We start from the raw sequence: 13,790 nt of genomic DNA, 5'->3' as shown, positions 1-13,790 counted from the left end.
GGTTAAGGATGGAGAGAGAGCGAGAGAGGTTAAGGATGGAGAGAGAGAGAGGTTAAGGATGGAGAGAGAGAGAGGTTAAGGATGGAGAGAGAGGTTAAGGATGGAGAGCCTGGAATCTAAGCTAAGAGTTTTCTCTATTCTCCATGTTGAGGGTCAGTCAGTATGAAAACATGATATTCATTTCCCAACATACAGTACATCATATATATTTGATCAAAGTAATGTTTATGTGAAATCTTAAATCAAACCGTTGGGCAAATTGCTATAATTACAGTAAAAGTGCCGACCTCAGCCAACACTAACCCATAAAACCAAGACAGGCCAGAGTCATTAAACTAAGGTACTTATTAGACTTTTACAAATGTCTGTGTATGAGTTATTTCATAACGGTAATAATGTCTCAAAAGTTGTACCTGTAATGAATGGTTAATTAGCCGGCAACACCTGCTATGATCTATCACACAGTGAACATTTACAAGAGCGGAACACTTGAGTAACTGAGGGAGAGCGCCAGGATTCAAATCCTGAAACACTTGTTGCTGTACTCTGAAAATGCACTTGAATTCAAATCCCCTATTACAGGCCAACTGGGACAAGAAATAATGAATTGCTTGGATGAAAAGAAAACTGATTATTGTAGCCACAGAGAGCATAAACTCCTTCCAAATAACAGAAAAGAGCTAAGAGGGATACCTGTTACCGCTGCATCTTAACACATCAAACAAAGGTGAGCTTTATTATAACTCATCAGTAATGACTGACTCATCAGTAATTAAGCTAAGACACGTGTTCAATGTGTTTGGCTTCAGATCATCATGGGGTAATAGAAGTTCAACTGTCATGGCGATTCCTTAGGCATTCGACTTGGGAAAAAATGCATTCCTCAAGACAGAACTTTATGAAGGACAACGTTCAAAACAACACCATTATAAACCGAGGCGTTTCCCTTACCTTCTCCTGTAGCTGGTACTTCTGCAGCTCGTCCAGTACAAAGTCCACCTGCTTGGGGGTGGTGAGGGAGGCTATGTTCCCATCCAGGTTCTTACAGTAGTGCTGGGCATTGTCATAGCTCTCCCTGCTGGAGTTGATCCTCAGGCATGCCTCCCCTACATGGTGCCAGCCTTCTCCACAGAGCTGAGCTGTGGACAGAGCAGTACTTTAGACCCAGGCTTCTGACTGTGCTGGGCCACACAATAGGATAGTGCATAGATCTGCTCCTGGCCTCAAGACCCCTCATATCAACTGGATTTGATATGCAACTCACAGCACACTGATATATCGTTAATTATAAACTGGGCGGTTCGAGCCCTGAATGATGATTGGGTTTAAGAACAGCCCTTAGCCATGGTATATTGGCCATATACCACAGCCCCTCATGCCTTATTGCTTAATTATTAAAGTGAGGTTGACTGACAAGTATTTGATGGTGTGAAATCAGGCAATGTCAGTCAGTTGAGATAAAGATAGAGAATGATGGACTATTCTTGAAAGAGGCGTGCATCGACCACCCTGCATGAATACACAGGTATGTGTCTGTCCAGCACCAGCATACAGACACGTCAAACAGTGGGAGGAACTACATGGACCACCCTGCATGAATACACAGGTATGTGTCTGTCCAGCACCAGCATACAGACACGTCAAACAGTGGGAGGAACTACATGGACCACCCTGCATGAATACACAGGTATGTGTCTGTCCAGCACCAGCATACAGACACGTCAAACAGTGGGAGGAACTACATGGACCACCCTGCATGAATACACAGGTATGTCTCTGTCCAGCACCAGCATACAGACACGTCAAACAGTGGGAGGAACTACATGGACCACCCTGCATGAATACACAGGTATGTGTCTGTCCAGCACCAGCATACAGACACGTCAAACAGTGGGAGGAACTACATGGACCACCCTGCATGAATACACAGGTATGTGTCTGTCCAGCACCAGCATACAGACACGTCAAACAGTGGGAGGAACTACATGGACCACCCTGCATGAATACACAGGTATGTGTCTGTCCAGCACCAGCATACAGACACGTCAAACAGTGGGAGGAACTACATGGACGCCTGACAAGACCTTTATTAAAACAACTATTTGCAGAGATTAAAGGAAAAACAACTCCAGTTTCATCACAACAATTTTTCTGCTTATTTCGAAGACTTGCGCTGATTACATTCATAGTTTGGATAATGGATACCATCACATGCTTTTCATCAGACTGAGAAAGAATCCCTTTTTTCCATAAAAGGCTATTGAAAAGATGACTAACGACAGAGCAGTAGTGAAGAATTCAAACACTTGGCTAGAGTTACAGTCTTTAGAACAATACACAGATAAGCATTGCAGCACTTTTTGCTAATCACTCATAACTTTACATTGAAGCCAAAGGTCAGGCTCAATTTGCAATTCACATATATATACACCACACACACACACAAACTCAGCAAAAAAAGAAATGTACCTTTTTCAGTATGGTCTTTCAAAGATAATTCATAAAAATCCAAATAACTTCACAGATATTCATTGTAAAGGGTTTAAACACTGTTTCCCCATGCTTGTTCAATGAACCATAAACAATTAATGAACATGCACCCGTGGAACGGTCATTAAGACACTAACAGCTTACAGACGGTAGGCAATTAAGGTCACAGTTATGAAATCTTAGGACACTAAAGAGGCCTATCTACTGACTCTGAAAAACACCAAAAGAAAGATGCCCAGGGTCCCTGCTCATCTACGTGAATGTGCCTTAGGCATGCTGCAAGGAGGCATGAGGACTGCAGATGTGGCCAGGAAAATAAATCGCAATGTCTGTACTGCGAGACACCTAAGACAGTGCTACAGGGAGACAGGGCGGACAGCTGATCTTCCTCGCAGTGGCAGACCACGTGTAACAACATCTGCACAGGATCGGTACATCCGAACATCACACCTGCGGGACAGGTACAGGATGGCAACAACAACTGCCCGAGTTACACCAGGAAAGCACAATCCCCCCCATCAGTGCTCAGACTGTCCGCAATAGTGCTCTTCACTGACGAGTCGCAGTTTTGTCTCACCGGGGGTGATGGTCGGATTCACGTTTACCGTCGAAGGAATGAGTGTTACACCGAGGCCTGTACTCTGGAGCGGGACCGATTTGGAGGTGGAGGGTCCGTCATGGTCTGGGGCGGTGTGTCACAGCATCATCGGACTGAGCTTGTCATTGCAGGCAATCTCAACGCTGTGCGTTACAGGAAGACATCCATCTCCCTGACGTGGTGGTACCCCTCCTGCAGGCTCATCCTGACATGAACCTCCAGCATGATAATGCCACCAGCCATACTGCTCAATCTGTGTGTGATTTCCTGCAAGACAGGAATGTCAGTGTTCTGCCATGGCCAGCGAAGAGCCCGGATCTCAATCCCATTGAGCACGTCTGGGACCTGTTGGATCGGAGGGTGTGGGGCTAGGGCCATTCCCCCCAGAAATGTCCGGAAACTTGCAGGTGCCTTGGTGGAAGAGTGGGGTAACATCTCACAGCAAGAACTGGCAAATCTGGTGTAGTCCATGAGGAGGAGATGCACTGCAGTACTTAATGCAGCAAGTGGCCACACCAGATACTGACTGTTACTTTTGATTTTGACCCCCCCCTTTGTTCAGGGACACATTATTCCATCTCTGTTAGTCACATGTCTGTGGAACTTGTTCAGTTTATGTCTCAGTTGTTGAATCTTGTTGTGTTCAGACAAATTTTTGCACGTTAAGTTTGCTGAAAATAAACACAGTTGACAGTGAGAGGACATTTATTTTTTTGCCGAGTTTAGAATCGTGAGAACCGCAATACGCATCAGCACCTAAGTATTGTGATAATATTGTATTGTGAGATCCCAGGCAAGACCCAGCCCTAGTTAATAATGCATCAAACATTGGCACAAGTTCTCCAATCAATCAAACTTGCTTGTAGCTTTCAAATAGGTAGTCAGCTAAGTTCTTGTTTGTTTGGAGATTTTGGAAGACATTTGTGTGTGTGTGTCTTTCTCACCAGGGATGGCATGGCAGTCCTGTTGCTGAAGCTCCCATTGACAGTGGAGGTTGAGGGAGCAGCTCTTACAGTTGACCAGCTTGCTGCAGATCTCTTCATTCCTCACATGGCATTTGGTGAAGTTCCTCACAGACTGGGAAGAAAGAATACAAGTAACAAACGTCAACATTGTTATTATTATGGTGAATTTGCTTCACAGTATTGGGGTAATGTAAAGCTGCAATTTGTGCTTTGGCAGAACAGAAAAGGATGGATTGACATTAACAGCAAAGCCCCTGCAACATTATGGAATACCCACATGTCCCATCATCTTAGCCCCTTGCTTCCACACAGAGAGCTGGTGATCAGACAGCATGGAAGGGGGAGGGGCCAGGGACAGAGGACCTCTATGCTGCTGCGCTAGCTCCAGGGTCAGCTACAGACACACATAGAGGAGACAGCAGGGGAAAGCATTAGGCTAACTGACACAGTTAGCCAAGCAGGGGAGATAATAATGACTTGTCTACAACAACAGTTAAGTGGTGACGTATGAGAAGGCAAGCTTTAAGCTACCTGACTATTCATGCTGTGTAATTTATTGACAACTTTAGCTGTGATTGTGCCGTCTCACTTCCGCCCCCTGTAGGCAGACTCACCACAGTGCAGTTGTTGGAGGCAGAGATGCACTTCTTGTCTTCACACCACTGGCAGCCGTTGGTGTTGGCAGTGCAGCTGACGCAGTCGGAAAACCTGTAGCATCTCTCGGCTGCACTGTCTGGAGGGGGACCGCACACAGTTTAACAACGGAAGTTCATCTCGATTACAGACAGTTTTACAAGGGAACAGAGTTAGAGAACCTAGTCAGCAAGAGAGTTCATGTTCAAGATCAGTGGTGACCGTAGCAGAACAGAGACTGGGCCAAGACAGGGAATCTTGAGGACAGAGGACAGTCAGAGAAACAATACTAGTAAACAGCATAGTGACTCAATCAAGAAATAAAATAGGTTTGTCACGCAAATGTCCCCTGCAATAACACCTTATCAGCAAGAAAACAGAAAGGTAGATGGGTCTGGCTCTATGCCTATCATTTCTAGTGGCCCTGTAGAGCCACTTACCCTGCATGCCAGCAGCCAACTACAAATGACTGACTGAACGATTAGACAAGGACAGAGGATAAACAGTGTGATAATCTGTCATCAATTAAAACGTCATTTCATTAATCCCCGGTCCAATTCACCAGTGATAACGCTCTAAAACCGCCCTGTAATTATGATTATGATCTTAACCTCGGGTTTGCCCACAGATAAAAACACAATACATGTGTTTCCGTGTCAGTATATTTTCAGCATAATGGTAATTGCCTCCGAATGGAATAATTGTGTTGGTCCTGACCTTTTCTTCCCACGATTATGAACACAGGCTTTAAGAGGAATCAAATAATTATTATTGCTCTCCTGGAGGATCATGATTCATACAGTACAAGAGATAGGTAAGGAACCAGAGAGTTTTATGTGAAATGTGATTTGGCTTCATCATGGACGGCTCAACTATAGAGCATGTATCCATTAGTCAGGTAAGAGAGAACGCCGCTGGGATGTGTTTTACGGGCTCCTGACCAATTATTTTATTTTGTGTGTTTCGTTTTGGACATAATATTTCTGCCATTGTTTCCTATGACTGAAAAGAGCACCTGGAAATCAGAAAAGAGATTTGGATGAGGAATTCTACTTCAATGAAACCACGGCGACGAGTAAATAAACCTCCTCTACACTCTGTTCCACTGGCGAACGTACAATCACTGGAGAACAAACTGGACGAGATCCGTTCGAGACTATCCTATCAACTGGACGTGAAGATCTGTAATATCCTGTGCTTCAGAGTCGTGGCTGAACGGGGACATGGTTCATATAAATCTAGCTGGTTTTTCTATGCATCCGCAGGACAGAACCACAGCGTCTCGTGAACTCAAAGGCAGGTGTGTGTCTCTTTGTTAACAAAGTCTGGTGCGCGATGTCTCAAGTTTTGGGGGAGCGTTAAATTGGCATGCTGACTGCAGGAATGTCAACTAGAGCTGTTGCTTAGTTCTAGAGCAGTGGTTCCCATACATTTATTAAACATAAGACTAAGTGTGAGTTTTTGTCACAACCCGTGAGAAGTGACAAAGAGCTCTTATAGGACCAGGGCACAAATAATAATCAGTAACTTTGCTATTTATTTAGCCACCTTACATATCAAACTTTATTTGTTAATTGAAAATTGTGAATAACTCACCACAGGTTAATATGAAGGGTGTGCTTGAAAGGATGCACATAACTCTGCAATTTTGGGTTGTATTGGAGAGAGTCTCAGTCTTAAATAATTTCCCACTCACAGTCTGTGCCTGTATTTAGTTTCATGCTAGTGAGGGCCGAGAATCCACTCTCCACTTTGGTGCGTGGTTGCCAAGGGCATCAGTGTCTTAACAGCGCAATTTGCCAAGGCAGGATACTCTACATTTTTACAGAACCGCTTGCTGCAATTTTGATGAGGCTCTCTTGTTCAGATATTGGTAAGTGGACTTAGATGCTTCGCTATATCACATTTGACATTGTCCGTAAGCTTGAGTTCATTTGCACACAAAAATCATACAAGACCTGGGTGTTGTCCTTGTTAATGCAGACAGAGAAGAGCTCCAACTTCTTAATCATAGCCTCAATTTTGTCCTGCACATTGAATATAGTTGAGGAGAGTCCTGTATAATCCTAGATTCAGATCATTCAGGCGAGAAAAAACATCACCCAGATGGGCAGTCGTGTTAGAAACGCGTCATCATGCAAGCAGTCAGACAAGTGAAAATGATGTTTAGTAAAGAAAACTTTAAGCTCGCCTCACAATTTTAAAAAACACGTCAATACTTTGCCCCTTGATAACCGGCGCAATTCTATATGTTGTAAAAGCGTTACATTGCATAATGCAGAAAATACGAGAGTTCAGGGTCCTTGCTTTAAGAAAGTTAACCATTTTCACTGTGGTGTCCAAAACGTCTTTCAAGCTGTCAGGCATTCCCTTGGCAGCGAGAGCCTCTGAATGGATGCTGCAGTGTACCCAAGTGGCATCGGGAGCAACTGCTTGAACACGTGTTACCACTCTACTATGTCTCCATGTCATGGCTTTTGCGCCATCAGTACAGATACCAACACATCTTGACCACCAAAGTCCAATTGATGTCACAAAGCTGTCCAGTACTAAAGGCTAGAGCTGCCGCTTTCAAGGAGCGGGACACTAATCCGGAAGCTTACAAGAAATCCTGCTACCCCCTCTGACGATCCATCAAACAGGAAAAGCTTCAATACAGGACCCCTTACAATCCTACTACACAGGCTGACACTCGTCGGATGTGGCAGGGCTTGCAAACTATCTCGAGTTACAAAGGTAAACCCAGCCACTAGCTGCCCAGTGACTCGAGCCTACCATTCGAGCTAAATGTCTTGAATGCTTGCTTTGAAACAAACCACACTGAACTACGTGTCAGAGAACAAGCTGGACGACTATGTAATCACGCTCTACGTAGCCGATGTGAGAAAGACCTTTAAACAGGTTAACATTCCCAAGGCTGCAAGGCCAGACAAATTACCAGGATGTATACTGCGCTGACCACCTGGCAAGTGTCTTCACTGACATTTTCAACCTCTCCCTGACCCAGTCTTTAATACATATGCTTCAAGCAGACCACCATAGTCCCTGTGCGCAAGATCGCCACGGTAACCTGTCTAAAGGACTATCGCCCATAGTGCTCACACCCAATGTCACCGGAAGGCCAAAGATATCAAAGGACAACAACCCCCTGAGCCACTGCATGGTCACCCCGCTACAATCCAGAAGGCAAGGTCAGTACAGGTGTTTCAAAGCTGGGACAGAGACTGAAAAACAGCTTCTATCTCAAGGCCATCAGACTGTTAAACAGCCATCACTAACACAGAGAGGCTGCTGCCTACATAAAGACTTGATATCATTTGCCACTTTAATAAATGGAACACTAGTCACTTTAAATAATGCCACTTTAATAATGTTTACATATCTTACATTCCTCATCTTACATGTACAGTGGAGCAAAAAAGTATTTAGTCAGCCACCAATTGTGCAAGTTCTCCCACTTAAAAAGATGAGAGAGGCCTGTAATTTTCATCATAGGTACACTTCAACTATGACAGACAAAATTAGAAAATAAATCCAGAAAATCACATTGTAGGATTTTTTATGAATTTATTTGCAAATTATGGTGGAAAATAAGTATTTGGTCATCTACAAACAAGCAAGATTTGGTCACCTACAAACAAAAAAGATCGTCTGGATATCAGGACAGCGATCACTCACCTCGGATTACAAAAAAAAAAAAAAAAATCTACAACAAAGACGACGCACAAGACATTCTCCAAACACACCACAGGACCGACATCCCCATTATTTGCAAGAGGAAGCAACGCAGGTACAGAGGACAAAGAGACGGATGCCTGGCCAGGACCCGGCGAAGGCAACTGGGAAAGCTGCCGTTACCATCAATACTACTCGCCAACGTGCAATCATTGGACAATAAATTAGACGAGGTACGATCACGAATATCCTACCAACGGGACATCAAAAACAGAGACGCGTACAAAGCTCTCCCTCGCCCTCCATTTGGTAAATCCGACCACAACTCTCTCCTCCAGATTCCTGCTTAAAAGCTCAAATTAAAGCAGGAAGCACCAGTGACTCGGTCTATAAAAAAGTGGTCAGATGAAGCAGATGCTAAACTACAGGACTGTTTTGCTATCACAGACTGGAACATGTTCCGGGATTCTTCCGATGGCATTGAGGAGTACACCACATCAGTCACTGGCTTTATCAATAAGTGCATTGAGGACGTCGTCCCCACAGTGACTGTACGTACATACCCCAACCAGAAGCCATGGATTAGGGACTCTAACCCAGAAGCTTACAAGAAATCCTGCTACGCCCTGCGACGAACCACCAAACAGGCAAAGCGTCAATACAGGGCTAAGATTGAATGATACTACACCGGCTCCGACACTAGTCTTATGTGGCAGGGCTTGCAAACTATTACAGACTACAAAAGGGAAGCACAGCTACGAGTTGCCCAGTGACACAAGCCTACCAGACGAGCTAAATCACTTCTATGCTCACTTCGAGGAAAGCAACACTGGCGCATGCAAGAGAGCCTCAGCTGTTCCGGACGACTGTGTAATCACGCACTCCGTAGCCGACTTGAGTAAGACCTTTAAACAGGTCAACATACACAAGGCTGCGGAGCAAGACGGATTACGGTGACGTGTGCTCTGGGCATGTGCCGACCAACTGGCAGGTGTCTTCACTGACATTTTCAACATGTCCCTGATTGAGTCTGTAATACCAACATGTTTCAAGCAGACCACCATAGTGCCTGTGCCCAAGAACACAAAGGCAACCTGCCTAAATGACTACAGACCCGTGGCACTCGCGTCCGTAGCCATGAAGTGCTTTGAAAGGTTGGTAATGGCTCACATCAACACCATTATCCCAGAAACACTAGACCCACTTCAATTTGCATACCGCACCAACAGATCCACAGATGATGCAATCTCTTTTGCACTCCACACTGCCCTTTCCCACCTGGACAAAAGGAACACTTATATGAGAATGCTATTCATTGACTACAGCTCAGATTTCAACACCATAGTACCCTCAAAGCTCATCACTAAGCTAAGGATCCTGGGACTAAACACCTCCTTCTGCAACTGGATCCTGGACTTCCAGACGGGGCCGCCCCCAGGTGGTGAGGGTAGGTAGCAACACATCTGCCACGCTGATCCTCAACACTGGAGCTATACAGGGGTGTGTGCTAAGTCCCCTCCTGTACTCCCTCCTGTACTCACCCACGACTGCATGGCCAAGCATGACTCCAACACCATCATTAATTTGGCTGACGACACAACAGTGGTAGGCCTGATCATAATACAACAATGAGACCGCCTATAGGGAGGAGGTCAGAGACCTGGCCACGTAGTGCCAGAATAACAACCTATCCCTCAACGTAGCCAAGACTAAGGAGATGATTGTGGACTACAGGAAAAGGAGGTCCGAGCACGCCCCCATTCTCATCGACGGGGCTGTAGTGGAGCAGGTTGAGAGCTTCAAATTCCTTGGTGTCCACATCAACAACAAACTAGAATGCTATGCTGCCTGTCATCCAGGACCTCTACACCAGGTGGTGTCAGAGGAAGGCCCTAAAAATTGTCAAAGACCCCAGCCGCTCCAGTCATAGACTTATCTCTACTACTGCATGGACAGCGGTACCGGAGTGCCAAGTCTAGGACAAAAAGGCTTCTCAACAGTTTTTACCCCCAAGCCATAAGACTCCTGAACAGGTAATCAAATGGCTACCCGGACTATTTGCATTGTGTGCCCCCCAACCCTCTTTTTACACTGCTGCTACTCTCTGTTTATCATATATGCATAGTCAATGTAACTATACATTCATATACATACTACCTCAATTGGGCCGAAAAACCAGTGATCCCGCATATTGGCTAACCGGGCTATCTGCATTGTGTCCCGCCACCCACCACCCGCCAACCCCTCTTTTACGCTACTGCTACTCTATGTTCATCGTATATGCATAGTCACTTTAACCAGAACTACATGTACATACTACCTCAATCAGCCTGACTAACCAGTGTCTGTATGTAGCCTCGCTACTGTATATATCTTTTTACTGTTGTTTTATTTCTTTACTTACACATTGTTCACCTAACACCTTTTTTGCACTATTGGTTAGAGCCTGTAAGTAAGCATTTCACTCTAAGGTCTACACCTGTTGTATTTGGCGCACGTGACAAATAAACGTTGATTTGATGATGATGGAGGCAACAGGGGAAAGAGCCTCAGATCCACAAAGTCCTTTCCACCAGCTGACTGATGAGATATGTTGGCACGGCTGCCATATTGCTTCTCCTTCCCAAAGCCCTTGCTTGGAAGTGTACTTCACCAAACTGTCAAGAACCTTGCCCTCATCCAGGCCAAGGTGGCGAGACACGGTAGTGATGACACCATAGGCCTTGTTGATCTCTGCACCAGACAGGATGCTCTTGCCAGCATACTTGGGGTCCAACATGTACGCTGCGGCGTGTATGGGCTTCCGGCAGAAGTCTTCATGCTTTTTGATGTATTTCAGAACTGCAGTTTCCTCTGCTTGGAGCAACAGTGAAGTGGGCAGGGCAGTACAGATTTCTTCTCTTACATTTGCAAGCAGAGTCTGAACATCAGACAGAATGGCATTGCCTCCCTCAATCCGTGCAATGGCTACTGCTATAGGTTTGAGGAGTTTCAGGCTACTGCCCACTCTCTCCCAAAATATATAATCCAGGAGGATCCTCTTGATGGACATGTCCATATCGGAAGACTTGTTTTCTTGGGAGGGACTCCACCCCCTCCAGGAGACTGTCAAATATGATGACAACACCACCCCAATGGTGTTGCTGGGCAGCTTCAATATGGTGCTCTAATTCTTCTCACTTTGCTTGGTGAGATAGATTGCTGCTATAACTTGATGACGCTTCACATACCTAACCATTTCCCTGGCTCTCTTGTAGAGTGTATCCATTGTTTTCAGTGCCATGATGTCCTTGAGGAGCAGATTCAATGCATGAGCAGCACAGCCAATGGGTGTGATGTGAGGGTAGGACTCCTCCACTTTAGACCAAGCAACCTTCATGTTCGCAGCATTGTCTGTCACCAGTGCAAATACCTCCTGTGGTCCAAGGTCATTGATGACGTCCTTCAGCTCATCTGCAATGCAGAGACCGGTGTGTCTGTTGTCCCTTGTATCTGTGCTCTTGTAGAATACTAGTTGAGATGTAGTTCATTAGTCCTTGCCCACGAACATTTGACCACCCATCAGAGATTATTGCAATACAGTCTGCTATCTCTATGATTTGCTTGACCTTCACTTGAACTCTGTTGAACTCTGCATCCAGCAAAATAGTAGATAAAGCATGTCTGGTTGGAAGGGTGTATGCTGGGCAAAGAACATTCAGAAATCTCTTCCATTACACATTGCCTGTGAGCATCAGAGGTGAATCAGTTGCATGCACAGCTCGAGCAAGACATTCATCAGCATTTCTCTGACTACGTTCCTCCATTGAGTGATTCCAGGAGGACCATGAGCTGTTGCTATCAATATGGTGTCTGATTCATCATTTTCACCTCAAATAGAAGTAGAGAGACTTGTGTCAGAGGCTTGTTGTGAGCACTGAGGGAACTTCATGCACTTAGCCAGATGACACTGCATCTTTGTTGCATTCTTCACATAAGATTTTGCACAGTATTTGCAAACGTACACAGCTTTTCCTTCTACATTAGCTGCAGTGAAATGTCTCCACACCTCAGATAGTGCCCGTGGCATTTTCCTGTAATTGTTAAAAAATTATAAGAATAATAAAAAAAATGGTAGAAAAAAAATGACTGGCAGAAATAGTTAACAAGTTAGAAATTATTTAAACACACTTTGCTGTAGGCTACTACTATTCACCCCATCCAGCATTGTAATCAAAACTTACCAGAAAGCATGTAGTCCTTGGCTCAGACAGTGTTGTGTGGGCTCAATAGCATCTCATTAGTGTGCAAGATCTTGAGAATCAGCTGTACATGTGATGGAAGAATGCACTGTGCATGCAGAAGGATGCAATTCCATTGAATTGGGGTTAGTTTAACCAAAATATGTCACAAGACCCAGAATTGCCTTTGTGTATCCCACAAAAATAGGTTCACTGTTGTAAGCTATTTTTTTGACGAATTTAAGCAAAATTCCCAAAATTCTAGGACTTAACTTCCGACACTTTGCAACTCTAGTCGGAACTAGAAGCACAAGTTTTTAACATCTGCTAAACACGTGTATGTGACCACGCGATTTGATTTGTAGCTATGAAATCGTTTGAAGGGGGCTCACATCAACACTATCATCCCAGATGCCCTGAAACCACTCAAAAGTGAATACCGCCCCAACAGTTCCACAGATGACGCAATCTCTATTACACTCCACACTGCCCTTTCACACTTGCACAAAAGGAACACCTACGTGAGAAGGCTGTTCATTGACTATAAAGATTTGGCATTGGCCCTCAGATTCTCAAAAAGTTCTACAACAGCACTGTTGAGAGCTTCTTGACTGTCTGCATCACCACGCAAGGTGCTACAGTACATCACTGGGGCCGAACTCCCTTCCATCCAGGGCCTCTATACCAGGCGGTGTCAGAGGAAGCCCCCAAAAAATGTTAAAAAGACTCCAGACACCCAAGCCACAGACTTTCTCTCTCGCACGGCAAGTGGTAACAATGCACCAAGTCTGGAACCAACACAACCCTGAACAGCTTCTACCCCCAAGCCATTAGACTTCTAAATGCCATGTTATTTTCTACTCCCTGTATATAGCCATGTTATTTTTTACTCCCTGTATATAGCCATGTTATGTTCTACTCCCTGTTTATAGCCATGTTATTTTCTACTCCCTGTATATAGCCATGTTATTTTCTACTCCCTGTATATAGCCATGTTATTTTCTACTCCCTGTATATAGCCATGTTATTTTCTACTCCCTGTATATAGTCATGTTATTATCTACTCCCTGTATATAGTCATGTTATTATCTACTCCCTGTATATAGCCATGTTATTTTCTACTCCCTGTATATAGCCATGTTATTTTCTACTCCCTGTAGATAGTCATGTTATTTTCTACTCCCTGTATATAGCCATGTTATTTTCTAC

General features: G+C 44.6%; 1 protein-coding gene across 4 annotated transcripts in view; it reads right to left on the bottom strand.

The window, feature by feature from the left end:
* LOC115135025 (attractin-like protein 1) overlaps positions 1 to 13,790 on the bottom strand; it is a 326,923-nt gene that overhangs the window by 232,765 nt on the left and 80,368 nt on the right. For 3 of the 4 annotated variants that reach the window (XM_029669218.2, XM_029669216.2, XM_029669215.2), the window contains exons 13-16: positions 4,668 to 4,786; positions 4,331 to 4,447; positions 4,033 to 4,165; positions 952 to 1,139 (exon numbers count right to left, since the gene is read on the bottom strand). In XM_029669218.2, the coding sequence (XP_029525078.1) occupies positions 952 to 1,139; positions 4,033 to 4,165; positions 4,331 to 4,447; positions 4,668 to 4,786 (557 nt within the window). The remainder of the gene's footprint in view (positions 1 to 951; positions 1,140 to 4,032; positions 4,166 to 4,330; positions 4,448 to 4,667; positions 4,787 to 13,790) is intronic. The other variant, XM_029669217.2, reaches the window with a different exon arrangement.

This window comes from Oncorhynchus nerka, linkage group LG10, assembly GCF_034236695.1.
Source record: "Oncorhynchus nerka isolate Pitt River linkage group LG10, Oner_Uvic_2.0, whole genome shotgun sequence".
NCBI lineage: Eukaryota > Metazoa > Chordata > Actinopteri > Salmoniformes > Salmonidae > Oncorhynchus > Oncorhynchus nerka.
Note: the sequence above shows the minus strand (reverse complement) of the source record. Positions and strands in the feature narration are given on the sequence as shown.